Here is a 25787-nt window from a genome sequence, read left to right on the forward strand (position 1 = left end):
CTTTCCTGCCTAGGCTGGTTTCTAACTGTGATCCTCAAATCTCAGAGTGGACCACCAGTGCCTGATCAGTGTGCTAATTCTATGGTAGAATTTTCTTAGGCAAAAGAAGCCCCAATCAAGGTAACTCATGGTTTCCTTCTGGTTTAACTTTGTATTTGTTCACTTTTAAATACGTAAGTCTGAAAAAAGTATTGTGCTGTCACGGATGATAGAAGTAAACTAGTGAGCTAATTATTTTTTTCAACCTCTATGACAAGATCCTTTTTTCTCTTCATAGATTATAGACATCATAGATAAAGAACTAATTCAACCTTTTGAGATTCTATTTGAAGGAGTGGAATATATTGCCAGAGCTGGATGGACTCCAGAGGGAAAATAGTGCGTATGTTAAATTATTACTTCTTATAACTACTTTGTATTCCAGGTCTTTAGAAATGTCCATGTGTTTGGATTTGCAGTACAGTGGTAGCTACATTCACATGTAAATGTGCAGCATAGTTCTTTCTGCTTTAGGGATTTTTCCTGAACTGAGTTGTGCTAAGATTGTAATATTGGGCTGAGAAGGGGTGGCTCAGTGGTAGAGTGCTTGCCTTGTATGTATGAGGCCCTGGGTTAGATTCCTCAGTGCCACATAAGCAGAAAAAGCGGGAAGTGGCACTGTGGCTGAAGTGGTAGAGCGCTTGCCTTGAGCTGAAGAGCTCAGGGACAACACCCAGGCCCAGAGTTCAGGCCACATGACTAACAAAAACAAAAAAAAAGATTGTATTATAAACATAAATGTATTGTGTTTAATTAGGACTCACAATGATATTTGTGGTTAAGTTCTATGACTAAAGGTTCGCACATAAATGTAATTGTTTTTGTTTATGTGGTACCAAGAAATCAAACCCAGGGCCTCATGCATGCTAAGCATTCCACCACTAAGCCACATTCCCAGCCCTTAAATGTAGTATAACTGAGGTAGAAATACTTGTAGAATCCTTATTCAAAGATTAATACATGCAGTTTCAGTGTCTATGAATGACTTGCTTCCTCAGCTGGCTGTCTACCTTTTTGTGTGTGTGTGCTTGGGGCTTGAACTCAGGGGCTTAGGCACTGCCCTGAACTTTCATACTCAAGACTAGCACTCTACCACTTGAGCCACAGATGTACTTCCCGCATTTTTTGGTGGCTAATTGGACATAAAGTCAAGTGACTATCCTTCCTAGTCTGGCTTTAAATCTCAGTCCCCTCAGATCTCAGCCTTATGAGTAGCTAGGATTACCTGTGTGAGCCACTAGCACCCAGCTAATGTTTTTGTTTTGGAGGTTTGGAGGTTTTTTTGGCTTTTGCTCAGTTCTAATGCTTTACTACTTGAGCCACAGCTCTACTTCTGACTATTTATTGGAGATGAGTGTCTCATGGACATCACTGCCCCTGCTGGCTTTGATAGTGATCCTCAGATCTCAGCCTCCTGAGTAGCAAGGATTACAGGTGTGAGCCACTGGCGACTGGCTTAAGTGATAGAGCACTGGATTTGAGCAAAAAAGCTCAGGGACAGCATCCTGGCCCAGAGTTCAAAAAATAGTTATGGCTTTCTACTTTAATAATATCTACATTTTAAATAGTTTAAATAGGGATACAGGTGGCCCATTGCAACAATGAGATGTACAAGTCGTTATGTTGAAAATGAACTTTACAACTTTGTTGGGGTGGGGAGGATAGGAAGGGATGGGAAGGGGAAACAAAGGAGGAGGCTACAATGCCTGATAAGAAATGTACTCATTATCTTGCCCATGTAATTGTAACCCCTCTGTACAGTATTTTCACAATTAAAAAAAGAAAAAAAAATAGTATCTACATTTTAAAATAGAAACACTTTATGTGAAGTTCTATAGTTAACTGCCACTTGTAATTTAAACTGCACCTTTTTGACAAATTGTGTTTCTTTGTTTGGGGGGAGGGGACCTTGACCTTAAGGCCTGAACACTGTCCCTGAGCTTTTTTGTTTTTTCCTGAGCTCTTTGTTGTTGGTGGTGGTGGTGGTAGTGGTGGTGCTTCTTATGGGGCTTGAACTGTGGGCCTGGGTGCTGTCCCTGAGCTCTTCAGCTCAAGGCTAGCTCTCTACCACCTTGAGCTACAGCTTCACTTCCAGTTTTTGAGTTGATAATTGGAGATAAAGAGTCTCACAGGAACTTTTTGCTGCCTTTGAACCACGACCCTCAGATCTCAGCCTCTTGGATTACAGGCATGAGCTACCAGCACTCAGCTCCAAGTATTTTTAATTGGCTGTTTGTAATAGTTTAGTAACAGTTAATATAAGTAATTGATAGGTACCAAAGTAGAAAATAAAGGATTATCCATTTTCTGAGAGCTTTCTTTACTTCTGGTATTTCTCTTTATATGTTAAATAGTGCCTGGTCCATCCTACTAGATCGTTCCCAAACTCGCCTACAGATAGTGTTGATCTCCCCTGAATTATTTATCCCAGTAGAAGATGATGCCATGGGAAGACAGAGACTCATTGAGTCCGTGCCTGACTCTGTGACACCACTGATTATTTATGAAGAAACAACAGACATATGGATCAATGTATGTATGCGTTTTTAGTTTCCTGTGCTTGGCTAAAGATGTTCTCGGGATGATAAGACAAATGTTTGGATTTTTTTTTTATTAAGTTCAAAGGAGTTGTGAATTTTGTTTCCTTAGTTTTTAACATTGGAATTTTAAAATTGGAAAGATTGTTCCAACTTGATGCCAAGGAGTAATACCTCACTGGAAAAGCAGATTTGTTCCTAAGCTAGTCGGGTAGTGAACATACAGCCTCTTGCTTCTGAGAGGACTTCAAGAATTGGGTCTGGGCGGGTAGAGTACAAGCCAATCAGAAAAGGCAAGTATCAGATAGTGTCCCAGTCTTGGACCCCCCCAAAAAAAAATTTAGTCATTTTCATTTGGCAGGCTGAACCAAAATGCACCCATTTTAAGTTTCATTTTTAATTTTCCATTCTAGCATGAAAGCTTAAAACGAGGTACAAATGAAGCCAGTTTACTTTCTAGCTGAATGTAGGCTTCTTAGATTCACCTAAAACAGATGAACATCTGTTTTCCCTCAGCTGTTAGAATATTTCTCTTTGAAAAATAGAAGTAAAAAATGCTTTTCATTGTTTAGTAATAAGATTTATATTATTAAACAAACTTTGTTCCATGTTGCAAAGATTGTAGAGATGATGAGTAAGAAAAAAACTTTTGGTCATATTTTCCTTTTGCATTTGGAAACATTTATCTTTCAATGGGTAAGATTTGATTAAAGTAAAATAAATATAAAAAGCCCAGGCCAAACCTATTATTGTAAGTATTATACTCTTACCACTGACAGTTACTTACATTTCAAAGTACAGTTAGCAGTTACTTTTTGTTTGTAGGTTAATTGTATTATTTCTGTAGTATTTTCATTATAATGTGTAGTAAATGAAGCTGTTCATTTTACAGATTCACGACATCTTTCATGTTTTCCCCCAAACTCACGAGGATGAAATTGAGTTTATTTTTGCCTCTGAATGCAAAACAGGTTTCCGTCACTTGTACAAAATCACATCCATTTTAAAGGAGAGCAGATATAAACGGTCCAGTGGTGGGCTGCCTGCCCCAAGTAAGAATCCTTTTTTAATTTTTTTAAAATAAAAATTCTTGGGTACAGTTGGTGGGAGGGAAAGGAAAATATAATGTCTCTATTGCATTCCTTGTAAGCTTTAGTACTTGCTTTATCAACCTTAATATATATGTTAAAATATAAACATATGCACATATAAAACCACCAAGCAAAGTTCTTGATGGATCTATAATAAGTTATTAATAATAGATTTGAGAACTGGGCACTGGTGACTCACACCTGTAATCCTAGCTACTTAGGAGGCTGAGATCTGAGGATCACAGTTCAAAACCAGTCCAGGCAGGGAAGTCTGTGAGATCTTATCTCCAATAAAGAACTCAGAAAACCAGAAGTAGCACTGTGGCTCAAGTGGTAGAGTGCTCATCTTGAGCTGTAGAGCTCAGGTCAGCCCCCAGGCCCAGAGTTCAAGCCCCACTACTGACAAAAATAATAAAAAAAAAAAAAAAAGCCAGGCGCCAGTGGCTCATGCCTTGTAATCCTAGCTACTCAGGAGGCTGAGATCTGAGGATTTCAGTTCAGAGCCAGCCCGGCAGGTAAGTCCATGAAACTCTTTATCCCCAATAAACCACCAGAAAACTGGAAGTGGTGCTGTAGCTCAAATGGTAGAGCGCTTGCCTTGAGCTGAAGAGCTGAGGGACATCGCTCTACCACTTGAGCCACAGCGCCACTTCCGGCTTTTTTTCTTTTTGCTTATATGGTACTGAGGAATCGAACCCAGGGCCTCAGGCATGCAAGGCAAACGCTCTACCACTGAGCCACCTTCCCAACCCCTTTCCCAGATCTTTTAAAGCTGAGTTACAGCTGGACACCTATGGCTCATACCTATAATCCTAGTTATTCATGAGGCTGAGATCTGAAGATCTGACACCAGCCCAGACAGGAAAGTTCATTAAACTTATCTACAGTTAGTCACAAAAAGGTCAGAAGTAGAGTTGTGGCTCAAGTGATAGAGCATTAGCTTTGAGCAAAAAAGTTCAGGGACAGCATCCTGGCCCTGAGTTCAAAAACACAGTTATGGTTTTCTACTTTAATAATACCTACATTTTAGAATAGAAACACTTCATGAGAAGTTCTGCAGTTAACTGCCACTTGTAACTTAAACTGAACATAGCCTTTTTTTAGAAATTGTGGTGAAACACACACACACATAAAATAAAATTATTCTCTTTTTGTTGGTCATGGGGCTTGAACTCTGGGTCAAGGCAAGTGTTCCATTTTTCTGGTGGTTAATTGGAGATAAAAGTCTTATGGACTTGCCGGGCGCTGGTGGCTCATGCCTGTAATCCTAGCTACTCAGGAGGCTGAGATCTGAGGATCACGGTTCAAAGCCAGCCCGGGCAGGAGAGACCGTGAGACTCCTATCTCCAATAAACCACCAGAAAACCGGAAGTGGCGCTGTAGCTCAAGTGGTAGAGCGCTCGCCTTGAGCTGAAGAGCTAAGGGACAACGCCCAGGCCCAGAGTTCAAGCCCCACGACCGACAAAAAAAAAAAAAAAAAAGTCTTATGGACTTTCTGCTTGGGCTGGCTTCAAACCATATCTCATATCTCAGCCTCCTGAATGGTTAGGATTACAAGTGTGAGCCACCAGTGCCAGACTAAAATTCTTTTTATGACTATTATTTTAGGGTATAGTTTGGTTTACATAGTGACATTAATATTTTTGTGTGGCTATCACCACCATCCATCTCTCAATATTTTCAATCTTCCAGAAGTGAAACTTCTAAATAGTAACTCCTCATCCCCTGGCAAGTTCTTTCTGTCTCTAGTTTTAACTACTTAGGATACCTCATTTAATGGGGTAACATATCTTCAAAATTCATCTATTTGTAGCATTTGTCTGAACTTTCTCTCTCTCTCTCTCTCTCTCTCTCTCTCTCTCTCTCTCTCTCTCTCTTTTTCTCTCCCCCCCCCCCTGAGTTTTTAATGTTCAAGGCTAGCACTCTACCACATGAGCCACTGCTCTACTTCTAGCATTCTATAGTTAATTTCAGACTTTCCTGTCTGCCTGGGCTGGCTTTCAACTGTGATGCTCAGATCTCAGCCTCCTGAGTAGCCAGGATTACAGGCATGTGCTACCGGCACCCAACTCCCCCTTTTTTTAAGAAAAAAATCTAATTTTATTGTTTTTATTAAGGTGCTATACACAGGTTATCTTTTTTTTTGGGGGGGGGGTGGTCATGGGGCTTGAACTCTGGGCCTGGCGCTGTCCCTCAGCTCTTCAGCTCAAGGCTAGTGTTCAAGCCACAGTGCCACTTCAGTTTTCTGATGTTTTATTGGAGATAAGCGTCTCATGGACTTTCCTACCTGGGCTGGCTTTGAGAGGTGATCCTCATATCTCATCCTTCTGTGTAGCTAGAATTACAGGGGTAAGTCACCAGCGCCTAGCTTCAGGATATTTATTTATTTATTTATCTATTTGTTTATTGTCGGTCGTGGGGCTTGAACCCTAGGCCTGGAGTGTCCCTGAGCTCTTCAGTTCAAGGCTAGCACTCTACCACTTGAACCACAGCACCACTTCCGGCTTTTTCTGCTTATGTGGTGTTGAGACTCAAACCCAGGGCCTCATGCATGCAAGGCAAGCACCCTACCACTGAGCCACCTTCCCAGCCCCTGGGTTATCATTTTATAATAAGGTAATAAGTACATTTCTTTTTTTGGACATTGTCACCCCTTCTGAATTCTCTTATTATTATTATATTTATGTGTTGAATTCTCTTTATAAGGTTGGTTAATATTCCATTGTATATATGGACCATGTTTTCTTCAATATTTATCAGGGAACACTTGGGTTGCTGCTACCTTTTAGTTGTTGTAAACAATGTTGCTATGAGCATGGCTGTATAAATACCCATTTCTGTCCAGACTTTCAGTTCTGTTGGTATATTCCCAGAAGTGGAATGTCCACATCATATGGTAATTTTGTGTTTTAACTTTTTGAGGAGCTGTCACACTGTTTTACGTAGTAATTATACCATTATACACCAGTGGTAATGGTTACACCACTGTACCTTCCCATCAGCGGTGTCCTGCTTGTGCAAGCAGTGTACAAACGGTGTTCATATAGTATTTTATTTCATTTCATTTTAATACTGCAGTTGAACTCAGGGTGTAGGGTTTATGAGTAGCACTATACTGCTTGAAACAACCTCAGTCCTTTTTACTTTAGTTTTTTTTGTTTTTGGTGGTGGTGTTTTTTGTGCTGGTTCTGGGGCTTGAACTTAGGTCCTGAGTGCTGACCCTAAAGTTTTTTGCTCAAGGGTGGTACTCTACCACCTGAGCCACAGCTCCAGTTCCAGCTTTTTGATGGTTAATTAGAGTTAAGAGTCTCATAGACTTTACTTCCATGGGCTGGCTTTGAACCATGATCTTCAGATCTCAGCCTCCTGTACAACTGGGATTACAGATGAGCCAACAGTATCTGGCTGGCTTTAGTTATTTTTCATGTAGGATCTAATTTTTTTTGGGGGGGGCCTAGGGGTAGGCCTCAGATCTTGATCCTACTAACCTGTGGTCTTCTGTGTAGTTGGGACCATAGGCACAAGCAAGCTACCATACTCAGTTTATTGATTGACATGGGGTTCTAGCTTTTTTTTGTTGCTAGCCTCAAACTGTGAGCTTCCTAATCTCCATCTCCCAAGTAGCTAGGATTACAGAGGTGAGCCACCATGCCTAGCCTTACTTTTTTGTTTTTTGAGATAGTATCTCACTATACAGTCTAAGCCAACCTCAAACTCTCTGTGTAACTTGCAGTCAGTCCTCTTGTCTCAGCCTCCCAAGGGCTGAGATTCCAATGTGTATCACTATATCCAGCTCAATAATACTTTACATTCTCAATAATACTTGTTACTTCCGTTTTTTACTAATATCTATCCTAATATTGTTTTCTTCAATGATTATTGCTGTGCTTATTGGCCATTTGTATATCTTTTGGGGAGGGGGGGGTCATGGGGCTTGAACTCAGGTTCTGGGCACTGTCTTTGAGTTCAAGGCTAGTGCTCTACTACTTTGAGTCATAGTGCCACTTCCATTTTTCTGGTGGTTAATTGGAGATAAGAATTTTATGGACTTTCCTGCCCAGGCTGGTTTAAAACCACAATTTTCAGATTTTTTTTTTTTTTTTGGGTCCAGTCATGGGTCAGGCCTGGGCGCTGTCCCTCAGCTCTTCAGCTAGCGCTCTACCACTGAGCCACAATTTCACTTCCGGCTTTTTTTTTTCTGCTTATGTGGTGCTGAGGAATCGAACCCAGGGCCTCATGCATGCAAGGCAAGCGCTCTACCACTGAGCCACCTTCCCAGCCCAATTTTCAGATTTGTGTATCTTCTTTTTTTTTTTTTTGATTGGTCCTTGGTCATGGAGCTTGAAATCTGGGCCTGAGCTCTTCAGCTCAAGGTGAGTACTCTACCACTTGAGCCACAGCACCACTTCTTATTTTCTGGTGGCTAATTGGAGATAAAAGTCTCATGGACTTTCCTGCCCCGGCTGGCTTTGAACTGCAATCCTCAGATCTCAGCCTCCTGAGCAGCTTAGGATTATAGGTGTGAGCCTCCAACACCAGCTTCTATATCTTTTTAGAGAATTGTTTGTTGTAGTTCTTTTTCCACTTATTAATTACATTTTTTTATTGCTACTTATATTTGGGAAGCAGTTGAGTTACTTTTTTTTTTTTTTTTGGACAATCCTGGGGCTTGAACTTAGAGCATAGGCACTGCCCCTGAGCTTATTTCGCTCAAGGCTAGCACTCTGCCACTTGAGCCACAGTGCTACTTCCAGCTTTTTCTGTTTTATGGTACTGAGGGATCAAGCCCAAGGCTTCATGCATTCTAGGCAAGCACTCTACCACTAAGCCACATTCCCAGCCCTAAGTTACATCTTAAGACTAACAAGTAAATACTATCTGGGTCTTTCCTTACTTTAAATGTTTTCAAGTAGACAAGATCTTGTACACCCAAGATGGGGAATTTCTTTCCTTAGAGCCTTAGATTAGCCCTGAGTTTGAAATTTCTTTCATGTTCCTCTGTTGTCAGAAATTATGTTCACTTAAGGAATTTCAGCAAGTTTAATGATAAAACTTGATTGAAGAACCATACAATAATAATGTAAAATGGTAATTTAAAATTCTATATCCAAAAGCTGGGAATGTGGCTTAGTGTTAGAGTGCTTGCTTAGCATGCATGAAACCCTGGGTTTGATTCCTCAGTACCACATATACAGAAAAAGCCGGAAGTGGCATGTGGCTCAAGTAGTAGAGTGCCAAACTTTTTTTTCTTTTTGGTTGATGTTGGGGCTTGAACTCTGGGCTTGGGTGCTGTTCCTGCTCTCTTCAGCTCAAGGCGAGCACTCTACCGCTTGAGCCACAGCGCCACTTCTGGTTTTCTATTGGTTTATTGGAGATAAGAGTCTCAGGGACTTTCCTGCCCAGGCTGGCTTTGAACTGTGCTCTTCAGATCTCAGCCTCCTGAGTAGCTAGGATTACAGGTACGAGGCACATGCTCCTGGATCTTTTTTCTTTTGTATTTGTGTGTGTGTGTGTGTGTGTGTGTGTGTGTGTGTGTGTGTGTGTGTCCATTTTACATCCCTTCTGCTGCCTCCTTTTATCTTCCTTAAGTAGGTATAATGGAAACTGGTAATATATACTTGTTATCATAAATGTATTAAACAATGCTTTATTTTCAATCCATATAGTTTAAATTACTAAGTTTAATTTTTGCATCTTCAGCTTTTTTACAACCCTTACTGCCACACATTTAACCAGCTAGGGAAAAATTTTTTATTTCACTTCCTCAAAACAGAATCTTGACTGACAGGGCATGTTGGCATTTAATTTAAAACTTACTTGGCTTCCTTTTTTGGCAAATGAAGACCAATTGTGTTCATTGTTATTTTTTTTTCTTCTTTGGTTTTTAAATAGATTGTTGTATCTCTAGAAGAAATGCCTGTCATCTCTGTAAAGCCTCTTTGTCTACCCAAAGTTTAAAAATGCAGATTCTGGGCTGAGAATGTGACTTAGTGGTAGAGTGCTTGCCTAGCATGCACAAAGCCCTGGGTTAGATTCCTAAGAAAAAGCCAGAAGTAGCTCTGTGGCTCAAGAGTTAGAGTGCTAGCCTTGAGCAAAAGAAACTCAGAGACATCATCCAGGCCCTGAATTTGAGCCTCAGGACTGGCCAAAAAAAAAATTTTTTTTAATGCAGGTTCTTTTGAGATTTTTTTTCCTCACTTGCTGTTTTCACATCTTCTGTATAGGTCCTTCTATCATTCTGAACACTGAATACTTGGATTTTTTTTTTCCACTCTAGCCTTTTTTATCAGAGTTAATTGACATAACATTAAATGAGCCATTTCTTTAAACAGTGCCATGACATGTAGGACTTTACATTGTCATATACCACTAACATTTGTTTAGTTTCAAATCATTTTCATTTTCCTAAATATAACTTTGATTTTTTTTTTAAATAGCATTTTGGAGAAGACAGAAAACTATTCTACATTGCTTCATTTGCTTCTAGTTGGCATAAAGTACTGAACTGTAATTGTATTTATCTTTAGGTGATTTCAAGTGTCCAATCAAAGAGGAAATAGCGATTACCAGTGGTGAATGGGAAGTTCTTGGTCGGCATGGATCTAATGTATGTCCTTTTATTCTACTGATATGTTTGGTCAAGAAAAGAGTTTAAAATATACTAGTTGCTGGTGGCTCATACCTGTAATCCTTCTAATAGGAGGCTAGAATAGGAAGGTTGCACTTTGAGGCCAGCCAGGGCAAAACTGAAGACACTATTCTCAGGAGGGAGGGAATGGGAGAGAATGAGGGAACAGATGACACTGCCTGTAAAGGTACCCCCACTGTGTATCACCTCTAAAACAACAATAAAGTAAATTAGAAAAAAAAAAGACTCCCTTCTCAACCAGTAGTTGGGCACAATGGTGTGTACCTGTCATCCCAGCTAATGGGAGGCTGAATCAAGAGTATCACAGCTTCAGGCCAGTCCAGGCAGAAAAGTCTGTGAAGCTTTTTCAGTGAAAGAACCTGAGCTTGGTCGTGCCTACCTGACACCCTAGCTTTAACAGGAATCAAATAATAGGAATATCAAAGTCCAGGTATAGGGCTGGGATGTAGCTCAGTGGCAAAGTGCTTGCCTAGTAAGTGTAATGTCCTGGGTTTGATCCCCAGTACCCAAAAAAGAAAAGACAAAAAAAAATACAGTTGCTTATTGGGAGTATTGTTTAGGTTTTACAACACCTGCCTTGAAAACACAAAGCCTTGAGTTCAAACCCTAATACAACAAATAATTAATAATAATAATAGTAATATTTTAAGGGATTGGGATGTCACTTAGTGGCAAAGTGCTTGCCTAGCAAGTGCAATGTCCTGGGTTTGATCCACAATACTAAAAAAGAAATGACTAAAAACAAAAGCCAGGCACCAGTGGCTCATGCCTGTAATCCTAGCTACTCAGGAGGCTGAGATCTGAGGATCGCAGTTCAAAGCCAGGAAAGTCCGTGAAACTCTTATCTCCAGTAAACCACCAGAAAACCAGAAGTGGTGCTATAGCTGAAGTGGTAGAGTACTCACCTTGAGCTGAAGAGCTGAGGGACAACGCTCAGGCCCAGAGTTCAAGCCCCACAACCAACCAAAAAAAAAAAAAAAAGCGATTTGCATTTATACACAGCTTAGATAAAAGGTAGGGGAAAGGAAATGCACTGATTTTGCTCTCTGCAAGTAGATTTCTTTTTTTTCTTCTTCTTCTTTTGGTCAGTCGTGGGGCTTGAACTCAGGGCTTGGACAATGTCTTTGGGCTCTTTAGCTCAAGGGAGCACTCTACCGCTTGAGCCACAGCACCACTTCCAGTTTTCGAGTGGTTTATTGGAGATAAGAATCTCACAGATTTTCCTGTCCGGGCTGGCTCCAAACCAAATCTGATCCTCAGATCTCAGCCTCCTGAGTAGCTAGGATTACAGGTGTGACCCACTGGGTGCCTGCTATTACAAGTGGATTTCTGTAACAAATCTTTTGAGGGTTTTTTGTTTGTTTGTTTTTAGTGGTCTTGGGGCTTGAACTCAGGGCCTGTGCCCTGTCCTGAGCATTTCTACTTAAGGGTATCACTGTACCACTTTGAGCCATAGCTCCACTTCTGTGATTGATTGGAGATAAGAGTCACTCAGGAAAAAAAAAAAAAAGAGTCACTCAGACTTTTTCTGCCTGGGCTAGCTTCAAATTGCAATCTTCAGATCTCAGCCTACTGAGTAGCTAGGATGCATGTTTCTTTTATTGCTTTTCCTAGTATCTTTTGCTTGACTTTGAATTAGGCAGTCCATTTCACCAGATCTCTTAAATTAAAACTCCACCTTTTCTATACATGGAGAAAGGATGTTAAATTATATATTTCATATTCCATCAGGATTTAATAAAGTCCTAAATAGAATTTCAAGTTGATAGAGCTTGAGTATACTGGTTATTTCAGAAATCATTTATTTTGGGTTGTAAAATCTTTAGACTATCTTAGGTAACTTTCAAAATCTAGTTCCAGTGAGAGACTCACCTGACCTCTTGTTTGTATGTCCCAATATATTTATTTTTCTGTTTAGGAACTTTGAATGTTAGTCCTACCATAGGGGAAAAAAAAGTCTTATTCAGGAATTCTAGTTTCTGCTAACAAGAATTTGCATTATTTTAAATTTCATGCAATATGATGGTAGGAGAGTAATGCTGAGCAAACCCCAGGTAAGAAGTAAAATCCTATCTCAAAAATAATCTGTGCAAAAAACCTACTAGTATGGCTCAGTGGTAGAATACCTACCTAGCAAGCAGAGACCTTCAGCCTTATTTGGCCACTAGTTTAGCACTATACACATCAGTTCTCCTATGACATGTTTGTGTATGGCATGTGTTTGCTCTCTCCTTCCCTATAGTCTTACTTGTTTGTTTTGTCTTTAAGTTACCTTTTCTTCTTTGCTTTTGCAAATGGCCTTGATCTCACACAAAGATTTTTTTCCCCCAAGAGTACTGGGAATTGAACTCAGCCTCAAATTATTCATTATTTAGAATTTCTAATGGCAAGCTGGGTATTGGTGGCTCACACCTTTAATACTCAGGAAGCTGAGATCTGAGAATCACAGTTCGGGGCCATCCTGGTCAGAAAAGTCGATGAGACTCTTATCTCCATGTATTCACCAAAACAGCCAGAAGCAGAGCTGTGGCTCAAGTGGTAAAGCACTAGCCTTGCACACAAAAAGCTCAGAAACAATGCCCAGGCCCTGAGTTCAAGCCCCAGGAACAGCACCAAAAAATAAAAAGTCTATTAGCAATAACTGGATAAAACTTTGAGACTTCATCTAATGCCCCATGTTGAAAAGGAACCTCATAGTGTGTCCTCAGCCTGCAGCAAAACATCCACATCCCTGTGGAACTTGTTAGAAATCCAGATTTAGATCTACTGGTCAAAAACTATAGTATGGGGGCTGGGAAGGTGGCTCAGTGGTAGAGCACTTGCCTTGCATGCCTGAGGCCCTGGGTTCGATTCTCCCCAGCACCACATAAGCAAAAAGGAAAAAAGCCGGAAGTGGCACTGTGGCTCAAGTGGTAGAGCGCTAGCCTTGAGCTGAAGAGCTAAGGGACAGCGCCCAGGCCCAGAGTTCAGGCCCCAGGACCGGACCCAAAAAAAAAAAAAACTGTAGTATGGGACTCAACTGTGTGTCCAATACACCCTCAAAGACAATCAACTCCTGTTGAACAGAAAGCTGTTCCTTGAAACAAAACAAACCAAACAAAAAAAATATTGTAAATGGGGCACAAGGAACTGACTAATTATTTCAGCTTTGAAAGGCCTGATCCCCAGCTGCTTCAAAACTACTATTTCATACCTGTGAAAAATCTTGAATTTTATTTATTTTATTTTATTTTTTTATTTATTTATTTTTTTTTTGTCGGTCGTGGGGCTTAAAATCTGGGCCTGGGCTTGAGCACTTCAGCTCAAGGGGAGCACTATACCACAGTGCCACTTCTGGTATTCTGAGTGGTTTATTGGAGATAAGAGTCTCAGAGACTTTTGTGCCCTGGCTGGCTTTGAACCACAGTCCTCAGAACTCAGCCTCCTGAGTAGCTAGGATTATAGACATGAGCCACCGGCGCCCGGCCTCTTGAATATTTTTGCAGAGCAACTCAAGCATCTAAAATATCTAACAATGTAGGTATCTAAGATGTTAAAGAGGTTTCCTTGAAAAAAGAAAACATTTAAAGAAGTTTAACTGAGTGGCTCCCACCTGCACCTATAATCCTAGTTACTCCTGAGGCTGAGATCTAAGGATTTTAGTTTGAAGTCCCCAAGCTGACTATCTCCAATTAACTACTAAAAAGCGAAAAGTGAGCCAGGTGCTGGTGGCTCACGCCTGTAATACTAACTACTCAGGAGGCTGAGATCTGAGGATCGTGGTTCAAAGCCAACCCAGGCACAAAAGTCCGTGAGAGGGCTGGGAAGGTGGCTCAGTGGTAGAGCACTTGCCTTGCATGCCTGAGGCCCTGGGTTCGATTCCTCAGCACCACATAAGCAAAAAGAAAAAAAGCCAGAAGTGGCACTGTGGCTCAAGTGGTAGATCGCTAGCCTTGAGCTGAAGAGCTGAGGGACAGCGCCCAGGCCCAGAGTTCAGGCCCCACGACTGGACAAAAAATTAAAAAAATAAAATAAAGAAAGTCCGTGAGACTCTCATCTCCAATAAACCACCAGAAAACCAGAAGTGGCATTGTGGCTCAAGTGGTAGAGTGTTAGCCTTGAGCTGAAGAGCTCAGGGACAGCACCCAGGCCCAGAGTTCAAGCTCCTCCATTGACAAAAAAAAAAAGTGAAAAGTGAGCTGTGCCTTGAATGGTAGAGTATTAGCCTTGAGCAAAAGAGCTCAAGGAAGCATCCAGGCCCTGAGTTCAAGCCCCAGTTTCAGCACAAAAAACTAAAATAAAAATCTGTATAAATTATCTTCACTATATAAAGAGTTTTTTTTTATTTTACTAAACATTGAGTGAGCTACTGAAAAAAAGTTTTTTTAAGGAAAAATAAAAGAACTATTACAGTCATTTGGGAGCAGAATTAAGTAAATCAGTCCTGAGTTTCTGTGCAGTTTTTGGAGGTGCTGACTGATCTTATCCAGGGCTAAGGACACAGCCCAGTATTTGCCTAATATGCACAAGACCCTGGGTTTGACTGTCCCACCCCCCAAAAAATCCCTACTTAAGGAAATAAGTAGGGAGAGGTGGAGTGGGCAGTCCTGGGGCTTGAATTTAGGCCTTCATGCTCTTGCTTAGCCGTTTTGCTTATTAAGGCTCTTGCTCTACCACTTTTTGCTGGCTAGGTGGAGATAACAACCTTCCTCTCAGGGGCTGGGAATGTGGCTTAGTGGTAGAGTGTTTGCCCAGCATGCATGAAGCCCTGTGTTCGATTCTTCAGTACCACATTAAAAAAAAAACCTCCCTCTCAGATTTGTCTGCCCAGGTTTCAAATCTTGGCCCTCAGATATCAACCACCTCATCTTGGATGACAGGTGTGAGCCACGGGCACACAGCTAATTCTTACCTTTTCGGGGAAGCACACATTCTAACCAAAAAGTATATAACTCAGCTGTATTTTTCCTTCTAGACAGGATCTGTTGTTAACTCTAAGTCATAAACAAAACTATAGTTCATTAGCTTCAATAGCAAATAAAAATGAAAGATGCCCAAGTCAAAGGACTCTGATGACAGAATTGGAGGTGGATTATTGAGTTTCTGCTCTTACCCATGTCTCACTAGTACTAATGGTGCTGTTGTTGTTATTTTGGCAGATCCAGGTTGATGAAGTCAGAAAGCTGGTGTATTTTGAAGGCACCAAAGATTCCCCTTTAGAGCATCACCTATACGTGGTCAGTTATGTAAATCCTGGAGAAGTGACGAGGCTGACTGACCGTGGCTTCTCCCACTCTTGCTGTATCAGTCAGGTATTAAGTCCCTGCTGGAAAAGGGTCTCCTGTCAAAAAAAACCCTCTAATCATGAAGTACTCTTTGTGAATGATGATGATGTGAAAGTTGGTCATGTTGACCTGTAGAAACCATGCCAAAGGAAATCTTTGAAACACTTAACCTGGGGCTGGGAATGTGGCTTAGTGGTAGAGTGCTTGTCTAGCATGCATGAATCCCTGGGTTCAATTCCTCAGTACCACATAAACAGAAGAAGCCAGCAGTGATGCTGTAGCTCAAGTGGTAGAGGCTAGCCTTGAGCAAAATAAGCTCAGGAACAGTGCCCAGACCCTGAATTCAAGCCCCAGAACTGAAAAAGGAAAAAAAAAAGTCTGAAACACTTAACCTTTATTCAGCATTATATATTTGCATAAATAGTCAAACTCAGCTGGTGTCTAACTCAAGTCACTAATCCTAACTACTTGGGCAGTGGATTGGGGACTCACAATCAAGGCTAATCCAAGCATAACAGTTCTTGAGAAGCCAGGCACTGGTGGCTCACGCCTGTAATCTTACTATTCAAGAGGCTTAGATCTGAAGATAACAGTTCAAAGCCAGCCCAGGCAGGAAAGTCTTTGAAACTTATCTCCAACTCTTATGGGGTTTGAACCATAACCAACAACAACAAAAAAAAAAAAAGTTGAGATTTTTACCTCAGCCAGTAGCTGGGCACATGGGCACAGTGACATGAGCCATCATCCCAGCAACAGAGAAGTACAAATAGGATCTCGGTCCAGGCCATTCTGGGCATAAAGCATGATGCTATCTTGACAATAATGTAAAAAGGGTCTGGCAGAATGGTGCAAGTGGTATAGAGTGCCTGCCTATTAAGCATGAGACCAAACATAGTTACACTTCTGCATTAGTACAGAGGTAACAGCAGGTTGCCTTGTTTTCACTTTTCCCTGCAGAAATACATAATTGTTTCTCCTTTCTCTAGCATTGTGACTTCTTCATAAGTAAATATAGTAACCAGAAGAATCCACACTGTGTGTCCCTTTACAAACTGATGAGTCCTGAGCAACTTGCAAATGACCCAAATGACCCAGCTTGCAAAACAAAGGAATTTTGGGCTACCATTTTGGATTCTGCAGGTAATCCTTTTCCTGGTCTGGATTTAAGTAAGATTAGAACACACTACCCTAAGCCTGTGGTACCTTATGTCCCCATCTCCAGGACAGTCTTCCCACCTCCCAGCCCTGCCCTGTTTCCAAGCAGCTGAGCTCCTAATTGGTCCTGCCACTCCTTTGTGCCACCTATTGAATTTGAAAGCATTGTCTAGCAGCCTATGAAAGACCAGATCTGCAAAGCTTTGTGGAAAATAAGATTAAAACAATTTTCTCTGAACTGAACAGAGAGGCTGCAGCTTTAGGGGCAATATTACAGATTTTTTTAGGGTTTTTTTTCCTTTTGTTTTGTCGGCATGGGGCTTGAACTCTGAGTCTGAGCACTGTCCCTGAGCTCTTCAACTGAGGGCAAGTGCTCTACCACTTGAGCCACAGCACCATTTCCAGTTTTCTGGTTGTTAATTGGAGATAAGAATCTCACGGAAGCCGGGTGCTGGTGGCTCACGCTGTAATCCTAGCTACTCAGGAGGCTAAGATCTGAGGATCGAGGTTTGAAGCCAGCCCAGGCAGGAAAGTCCGTGACACTCTTATCTCCAATAAAGCACTAGAAAACTGGAAGTGGCACTGTGGCTCAAGCGGTAGAGCACTCACCATGAGCTGAAGAGCGCAGGGACAGCGCTCAAGCCCAGAGTTCAAACCCCATGACCAACAAAAAAAAAGTCTCACAGACTTTCCTGCGCAGGCTGGCTTTGAACCATGATCCTTAGATCTCAACTTCCTGAGTAGCTAGGATTACAGGCATAAGCCACCGGCACCAGCAGATTTTTTACAGTTTTGAAGTACTTTCACTGACTACTTACTCTTGTTGGAGTAAATATTACTATAAATTACCCTTTTTTTTTTTTTTTTGGTCCAGTCATGGGGCCTGAACTCTGGGCCTGGGTGCTGTCCCTCAGCTCTTCAGCTCAAGGCTAGCGCTCTACCACTTGAGCCACAGCACCACTTCCGGCCTTTTTCTTTTTGCTTATGTGGTGCTGAGGAATCGAACCCAGGGCCTCATGCATGCAAGACAACCGCTATACCACTGAGCCACCTTCCCAGCCCTACCTATTCTTTTTTAATGCTTGATTTCTTCAATATGAAGTATGGACCAATTTTAACCCAGTTTTAACAGATTTAGGGAAATCTGTTTTCCTGTGAAGTATTTTCAACTTATTTTTATCTGCTAAGGGATTCAAGTTAGTGCAGCCCACTAGGTTTACACCTGTAAACCTAGATACTTAGGTGGCTAAGATCTGAGGATCAAGGTTTGAAGCCAGCGGAGTAGGAAAGCCTGTGAAACTCTTATCTCCAATTAATTATCAAAAAAGCTAACAGTGGAGCTGTGACTAAAGTGGTAGAATTTCATCCTTAAGCACAAAGGCTCAGAGAAAAGGGCCCAGCCCTGAGTTCAAGCCCCAGGACCAGCACCCAAAAAAATCAATCAATAAAAATGTATAACCAGAGGCTGTTCTAATGTCCATGAGCAGAATTTTCAGTGTTACCATGATCAGAGCTGTGACCTTAATGCATCCACTGCGCACATGCTGAGAAGAGACTGGTGCAGCCTTGTTGGACCGAAGACTTGTAGCTACTTCTCATTTGGCTTATTCCTTAATGATCAGAAACTAATGTGTACTAACAACTCAAACTAAGTATGTGTTCTTTATCCTCCTCCTGACTTTATTAAAATTCACAGTAGATAAATGAATGTTTGTTAGATTACTTTTTTTCTTTTTTTTTTTTTGGTCAGTCGTGTGGCCTGGGCGCTGTCCCTTAGCTCTTCAGCTCAAGGCTAGCACTCTACCACTTGAGCCACAGTGCTATTTCCATCTTTTTCTGCTTATGTGGTGCCAAGGAATCAAACCCAGGGCCTCATGCATGCAAGGCAAATACTCTACCACTGAACCACCTTCCCAGCCCTATTTTTTTCTCTAATATAAATATTCTTGGTTATCTCACCTGAAAAGGAAGGCCAGTTGTTTGTGTATGGAGGTCTGGGTTTTGATATTTCCTTCCTTGCTCTCCGTTTATAGAACTCCCATTCAACTCCTTTTCAGACTGTGTGTTACCTCCTTCTAGGTCCTCTTCCAGACTATACCCCTCCTGAGATTTTCTCTTTTGAAAGTACTACGGGATTCACATTGTATGGAATGCTGTACAAACCTCATGACCTACAACCTGGAAAGAAATACCCCACTGTAATATTCATATATGGCGGTCCCCAGGTAGGTGTAGAAATACATCCCAATGTACACACATGCATATATGTTTGGCTTATGTTGTTTCCAACTTTTGCGATCCAGTGTAGAGGTTCAGAAGGTTTGGGTATTTAGTTTGTATGGCTAATTGGTAAATTGGTGTCAGTTTCTTACTTTCACATTAAGGAGTGTAACTGTTGTGGGAATGGACTGTTAATGTTAGGAGGTAAATATGTTACTGTTTGTGTAGAGAAACTTGTTGGGAAATTAAATTAAATAATTAAATGTCTTGGCAAATAAAAAGAGTCAGATTTCAGAAAGGCTCAGTAGCCTAGTGAATTTCCCCTTTATTATAAGGCTACATCTCTCAGGCAAATTGGAATAGTTTTTAATCTGGAAAGACATTTTTATATAACTACAGGATTAAGTATTAGCATCTGACTATTAGCATCTTTGCCATTGGCACACGAAGTCAACTGTTTTGGATAGATAAATTGATTAGTTGATTTTTTTGTTTATTTGGTTATTATTTTTTTTTGTCAGTCATGGGGCTTGAACTCAGGGCCTGAGCGCTATCCCTGAGTGCTTTTGCTCAAGACTAGTGCTCTACTACTTAGAACCACAGCTCATTTCTGGCTTTTGAGTGATTAATTGGAGGTAAGAGTCTCAAGGGAGCTAGGAATTGGTGACTCACACCTGTAATTCTAGCTATTCAGGAGGCTGAGATCTGAGGATCACAGTTCGAAGCCAGCTCAGGCAGGAAACTCCATGAGACTCTTATCTCCAATAAACCACCAGAAAACCAGAAGTGGCAATGTGGCTTAAGTGGTAGAGCACTAGCCTTGAGCTGAAGAGCTCAGGGACAGCACCCAGACCCAGATTTCAAGCCCCATGACCAAGGACCAACAAACAAACAAACCAAGTGTCTTATGGAAATTTTTCTGCCCAGACTCACTTCAAACTGTGATCCTCAGATCTCAGCCTCCTGAATAGCTAGAATTACAGGCATGAGCCACCAGTGCTCTGCCTTAATCAGTTTTTTTAAACGTTTACTCTTGCCTTCTACTTGGTCTCCCACACCCCCCAAAAAATAAGTAAAATTTTAGCCAGACACCAGTTGCTCAGTCCTGTCACCCTAGCTACTCAGGAGGCTGAGATCTGAAGATTTGCAGTTCAAAACCAGCCCAGGCAGGAAAGGCCTTGAAACTCTTATCTCCAATAAACCACCAGAAAACGGGAAGTGGTACTGTGGCTCTAGTGGTAGAATGCTAGCCTTGATCTGAAGAGCTGAGGGACAGCACTCAGGCCCAGAGTTCAAGCCCCATGACTGACAAAAAAATAAATAACTACCCTTTGAAAAAAGAATCAAAGATCTGCTTCCACTTCAGTGAAAGCCCGTCTCCAAGTAAGGCTCCTCTATGCCAGTTGTCCTGCTCCAGGTAGGCAACTGTTTTGGGGGTTTCCCATTGCCCAGATTCCACCTAATAAAGTTCTGAGAGCATGAAAAAATAAATAAATAAAAATTTAAAATAAGATGCTTGATGTTAAAAAAAAAGATGCTTGATGCTTAAGCCAGTCCACCTGTGTGTGGTTCATGCCTGTGATCCTAGTTAGTTAGGAAGACTGAGGTTCAAAGCTAACCCAGGCAGACAAATCCAAGAGGTTCTTCTCTCCACTTAACCAGCAAAAAGCCAAAATGGATCTGTAGCTTAAGTGGTAGAGCACCAATCATGAGCAAAAAAAGCTGACCAAGAGCATAAACACTGGATTCCAAGCCCCAGTACCAACACTAAGTAAACTTTTACTCTTAATTATACATTTTCCATTGAGCCCTTAATTAACATAGGATATAATTAGTGTGTTGATAATGACACTCTTAGACTCATTAATATCCCTTATAATTATACCAATATTGTCTGAAAATGTATACCTAGTTATACAAAAAACAACATGCAAGTCAAATAATCACATAAGTGATCAAATCTCAAGGATGCTGGTCCTGCAATTAAGTGAAATCACTTAACTGTTATTAAGTGCTCTTACAGACAAAACATGATTTATATTTCTATTATAGTCACCTAGACAAATTATAAAAGTATTAAATTCAATTTCTTTGATTTTATTTTATTTTATTTTTTTGTCAGTCATGGGGCTTGAACTCTGGGCCTGGGTGCTATCCCTTAGCTCTTCAGCTCAAGGTGAGTGCTCTACCACTTGAGTCTAAGCACCACTTCTGGTTTTTTGGTGGTTTATTGTAGATAAGAGTCTCATGGGGGCTGGGAAGGTAGCTCAGTGGTAGAGCGCTTGCCTTGCATGCATGAGGCCCTGGGTTCAATTCCTCAGCACCACATAAGCAAAAAGAAAAAAGCTGGAAGTGACGCTGTGGCTCAAGTGGTAGAGCGCTAGCTTTGAGCTGAAGAGTTGAGGGATAGTGCCCAGGCCCAGAGTTCAGGCCCCACGACTGGACCCCCCCTCCCAAAAAAAAAAAGTCTCATGGAGTTTCCTGCCCAGGCTGACTTTGAACCATCGTCCTCAGATCTCAGCCTCCTGAGTAGCTAGGATTACAGGCCTGAGCCACCAGCAGCCCCACTCTTTGAAAATTTTAAAATCAAGCCAGGCCCTGGTGGCTCACAGCTGTAATCCTAACTACTCAGGAGGCTGAGACCTGAGGATCATGGGTCAAAGCTAGCCAGGCAGGAAAGACCATGAGACTTTTATCTCCACTTAGCCACCAGAAAACCAGAAGTGGCGCTGTTGCTCCAGGTGATAGAGCACTAGCCTTGAGCAAAAGAGCTCAAGGACAGCAACCAGGCCCAGAGTTCAAGCCCCAGGACTGACAAAAATAAATAAAAGAGTGTTTGCTTAGGCAATAATTTAGCCTTTACCTTATTTGTGATTGCTATAGCTACAAGGTATAATTTTACTGTCTTATTTAAATTTTATGAATTTGAATGTTGTTGTTTTTTTGCGGGGGGGGGGGTTGGCGGGAAGGTCCGGTCGTGGGTCCTGAACTCTGGGCCTGGGCACTGTCCCTCAGCTCTTCAGCTCAAGGCTAGCGCTCTACTACTTGAGCCACAGCGCCACTTCCGGCTTTTTTTCTTTTTTGCTTATGTGGTGCTGAGGAATGGAACCCAGGGCCTCATGCATGCAAGACAAGCACTCTACCACTGAGCCACCTTCCCAGCCCCTTGAATGTTTTTTTACACTAACTTTTCACGTTAAAGTCCACTTCATGAAATCAAAAAAAAAAAAAAAGATGTGTGGGTGTGTGGGGTTTTTTTGTTTTTGTTTTTTTGGTCAGTTTTGGGGCTTGAACTCTGGGCCTGGGCGCTGTCCCTGCGCTCTTCAGCTCAAGGCAAGTGCTCTACCACTTGAGCCACAGTACTACTTCCGGCTTTCTAGTGGTTTATTGGAGATAAGAGTCTCACGGACTTTTCTAACCAGGCTGTCTTTGAACTGTGATCCTCAGATCTCAGCCTCCTCACTAACTAGGATTACAGGCGTGAGCCACCGGCACACGGCTTAAAAGATATATTTTAAAGGCAAATAATGTGAAAGCCTTAAGCTTTCTACTTCTTGCCAAGCCTTGCCTCTCTGTAGTTCATGGGCTGCTGTATAGTAAATGTCACCGAAAATATGTTTTCTCCTTCAGGTGCAGTTGGTGAATAATCGGTTCAAAGGAGTCAAGTATTTCCGCTTGAATACACTCGCCTCTCTGGGTTATGTGGTTGTGGTGATAGACAACCGGGGATCCTGTCACCGAGGGCTTAAATTTGAAGGCGCCTTTAAATACAAAATGGTGTGTGAGCATAAGATCTTTGTCTCCTACAGACATTTATATTTCCTGGTGCATTGTTTAGTGTGAAATTCTGGAGAAAGGTGGGAGAGAGAGAAACTGAGAGGTGTGTATGTGTGTTTGTGTGTGTGTGTGGTGTGTGTGTGTGTGTGGTGGGAGGGAAGATGCTACTAGAAGCACATTAGGCTAGCTCAGGCCTGACAGAAGTTTGGGGAGCTGAGATCAAGCCACTTTTCAGAGCAGGACCCTCTGTGTGTCCATCTTAGGCAAATGGCAGCCCCATTTAGTTTTCAGCATCCCATAAGCTGTGAGCAATACGTAATAGAGGTTTGTTCTGTTCTCTGTGAAGAGGGAAACCTTCTGGTTAGCGCCTTCCTTGTGACAAGCCTCTTTCTCTCTGCAGGAAGCTTTAAATGCTACCTTTTAGAGATGCCCCATGTCCTTCCTGCTGCTTTGGGAAATGATGAGAATCTGATGTTCCTTTTGCACACAGTAAGGCAGTCACTGTGTTTGCCAGTGTATTGGACATGCTGAGTGAGACATGGGGCCAGTTCTTTGACCTTATATTGTATTCTCATGTAAGTTTTTTGTTGTCGTTTTCATTTTTGTTTTTGGCTCAGTGAAGCAAGATTGTGTGCACTGGCAGGCCAAGTCACTAGACAGAGTGGTAGTGGTAGCAATCAGGGCATAATAGGGCCTGGAAAAACTGTAGGCTCCATTTCTAGATGGAGTGTGATGGGGAAATAGGAAGTTTAGGGCCTCAGGAATGATTCCTTCTGCTTTACTTCAGGAGACATTAAACGATCTTGTCTCTTAAGGGGGCTAAGTTCTTGTTTTTCTAAATAGGAAGGCTTGTTACAAGAAAGATGCTGAACTCTTGGCAGACAACAGAACAAATAGAAATAGGAGCCCAACAGTAAGGGAAAGTTTGTGGAGCAATAAGAAAGCTTGAGGACTAAATGGTAACTTAACTCCAGGACAGACTAGCAATAGAAACGGGCTTCTATCTTTAAACAGATTGGGGGGGGGGGGGTTAGGCTCTGACCCTGAGCCCTCTGTAGCTCTACCACTTGAGCCACAGCTCCACTTCCAGCTTTTTCTTGTTTCTGTTTTTGTTTATTTATTTATTTTTGGCTCTGGTCATGGGGCCTGAACTCTGGGCCTGGGTGCTGTCCCTCAGCTCTTCAGCTCAAGGCTAGCGCTCTACCACTTGAGCCACAGTACCACTTCTGGCTTTTTTCTTTTTGCTTATGTGGTGCTGAGGAATCGAACCCAGGGCCTCATGCATGCAAGGCAAGTACTGTACCACTGAGCCACCTTCCCAGCCCACTTCCAGCTTTTTCTGTGTATGTGGTACTGAGGAATCAAATCCAGGACTTCATGCATGCTAGGCAAGCACTCTACCACTAAGCCACCTTCCCAGCCCCACCACCACCTTTTTTTTTTTTTTTAATTACTAATGAATTCTAATTTTAAGGTAGTGAATTCTAACCTGTTTGTGTTTTTACTTTCTCATTTTTCTTGTTGTTGTTTTGTTTTGGGGTTGGGGGGTGGGATTGTTTGTTTTTTGATTTTGTTTTTCTTTTGTGTATGGTCCTAGGGCTTGAACTCTAGGTCTGGTGCTGTCCTTGAGCTTTTTTTGAGTCATGTCTACACTTTCAGTTTTTGGTGATTAATTGGAGTTAAGATTTTCCTGCTGGGCTAGTTTTGAACCATGATGCTCAGCTCTCAGCCTCCTGAGTAGCTAGTGTGAGCCATAGGTGCCTGGCTTTGGGGTTTGGGGTTTTTGTTGTTGTTGTTGTTGTTGTTTTTGAGACAGGGTCTTGCAATATTATATAGCCCAGGCTGGTTTTCAACTGTGACCCTTCTGCCTCCACCTCCTGAGAGCTGGCAGGCATGTACCATCACATTTGGCTATGAATATAATCTGGAAAAAAAACCCTACAAGTATTTTAGTAAAAATATTTATACACTCTAAAGGCATTTTTATGGAACTTTTTAAGCATTAGAACCAGTAAAATGTTCCTTTTTTTTTTTTTTTTTTTTTTTTGGACAGGGTCAAATAGAAATCGACGATCAAGTGGAAGGACTCCAATATCTCGCTTCTCAATATGATTTCATTGACTTAGATCGCGTGGGCATCCATGGCTGGTCCTATGGAGGATACCTCTCCCTGATGGCATTAATGCAGAGGTCAGATATCTTCAGGGTACGTGACATCCTGTTGTACTCATTCTTGCAATAAGGACAAAATTTCCTGTAAGTTGTAGATATATAAAAATGCTTATTTTCTGACAGTTGACTGAGTTACTGATATTATAGAAGGTTAGGGTTTGTATCTCGTGAATTGTGTGTGTGTATGTGTGTATATTTGGTAAGTAGTCATTAGTAGAATGCACACATACATGCTAGTTTGTAATTACTTATTTAATTATCAAACTACAAATTCTTTACCCTATACATCACTAATTATAATCATCACAGCCATGTTCTACAATGCTTGGCACAGAGTAGATGTAATAAATCTGTGTTAAATGTTGAATTGTTGAATGCTTACATGCTTATAATTTAACAAAGCCAGGTGGCAAGGTAAGTCTGTGAGACTCTTAACTCTAATTAGCCAGCAAAAAGCCAGAAATGGAACTGTGGCTTAAGTGGTAGTATTAGCCTTGAGCAAAAATAGCTTAGGAACAGCCCCAAACCCTGAGCTCAAGTCCCAGGACCAGCACCAAAAACAAAAGCTAAGGTAGGAGGATTGCAAGTTCCAAGCTAGCTTAGGCTATATATAGCTATATATAGCAAGATCCTATTTCAGTGAAACCACACACAAGGACTGGGAGTGGTGGTAGTTAGAGTACTTGACTAGTGTATGCAAGGCCCTGAGTTCAGTCCTCAGTTCTGAAAAAAATAATAAAAAACAGATAATAGGGTTTTTGTTCTTGTGTATATTCAGATGTATCTTTTTGTTTCGTGTGTGTGAGTGAGAGAGAGAGAGAGAGAGAGAGAGAGAGAGAGAGAGAGAGAGAGAGAGAGTGTGTGTGTGTGTGTGTGTGTGTGT

General features: G+C 41.6%; 1 protein-coding gene across 3 annotated transcripts in view; it reads left to right on the plus strand.

Annotated features, from left to right (window-relative positions):
• Dpp8 (dipeptidyl peptidase 8) overlaps nucleotides 1–25787 on the plus strand; it is a 66270-nt gene that overhangs the window by 31419 nt on the left and 9064 nt on the right. For 2 of the 3 annotated variants that reach the window (XM_069995150.1, XM_069995151.1), the window contains exons 9-17: nucleotides 278–378; nucleotides 2394–2571; nucleotides 3469–3628; nucleotides 10195–10274; nucleotides 15455–15607; nucleotides 16567–16720; nucleotides 18815–18960; nucleotides 22586–22732; nucleotides 24786–24938. In XM_069995150.1, the coding sequence (XP_069851251.1) occupies nucleotides 278–378; nucleotides 2394–2571; nucleotides 3469–3628; nucleotides 10195–10274; nucleotides 15455–15607; nucleotides 16567–16720; nucleotides 18815–18960; nucleotides 22586–22732; nucleotides 24786–24938 (1272 nt within the window). Of the gene's footprint in view, nucleotides 1–277; nucleotides 379–2393; nucleotides 2572–3468; nucleotides 3629–10194; nucleotides 10275–15454; nucleotides 15608–16566; nucleotides 16721–18814; nucleotides 18961–22585; nucleotides 22733–23132; nucleotides 23257–24785; nucleotides 24939–25787 lie in introns of those variants that run through there. The other variant, XM_069995152.1, reaches the window with a different exon arrangement.

This window comes from Dipodomys merriami, unplaced genomic scaffold, assembly GCF_024711535.1.
Source record: "Dipodomys merriami isolate MVZ:Mamm:240054 unplaced genomic scaffold, mDipMer1.0.p SCAF_48, whole genome shotgun sequence".
Taxonomy (NCBI): Eukaryota; Metazoa; Chordata; class Mammalia; order Rodentia; family Heteromyidae; genus Dipodomys; species Dipodomys merriami.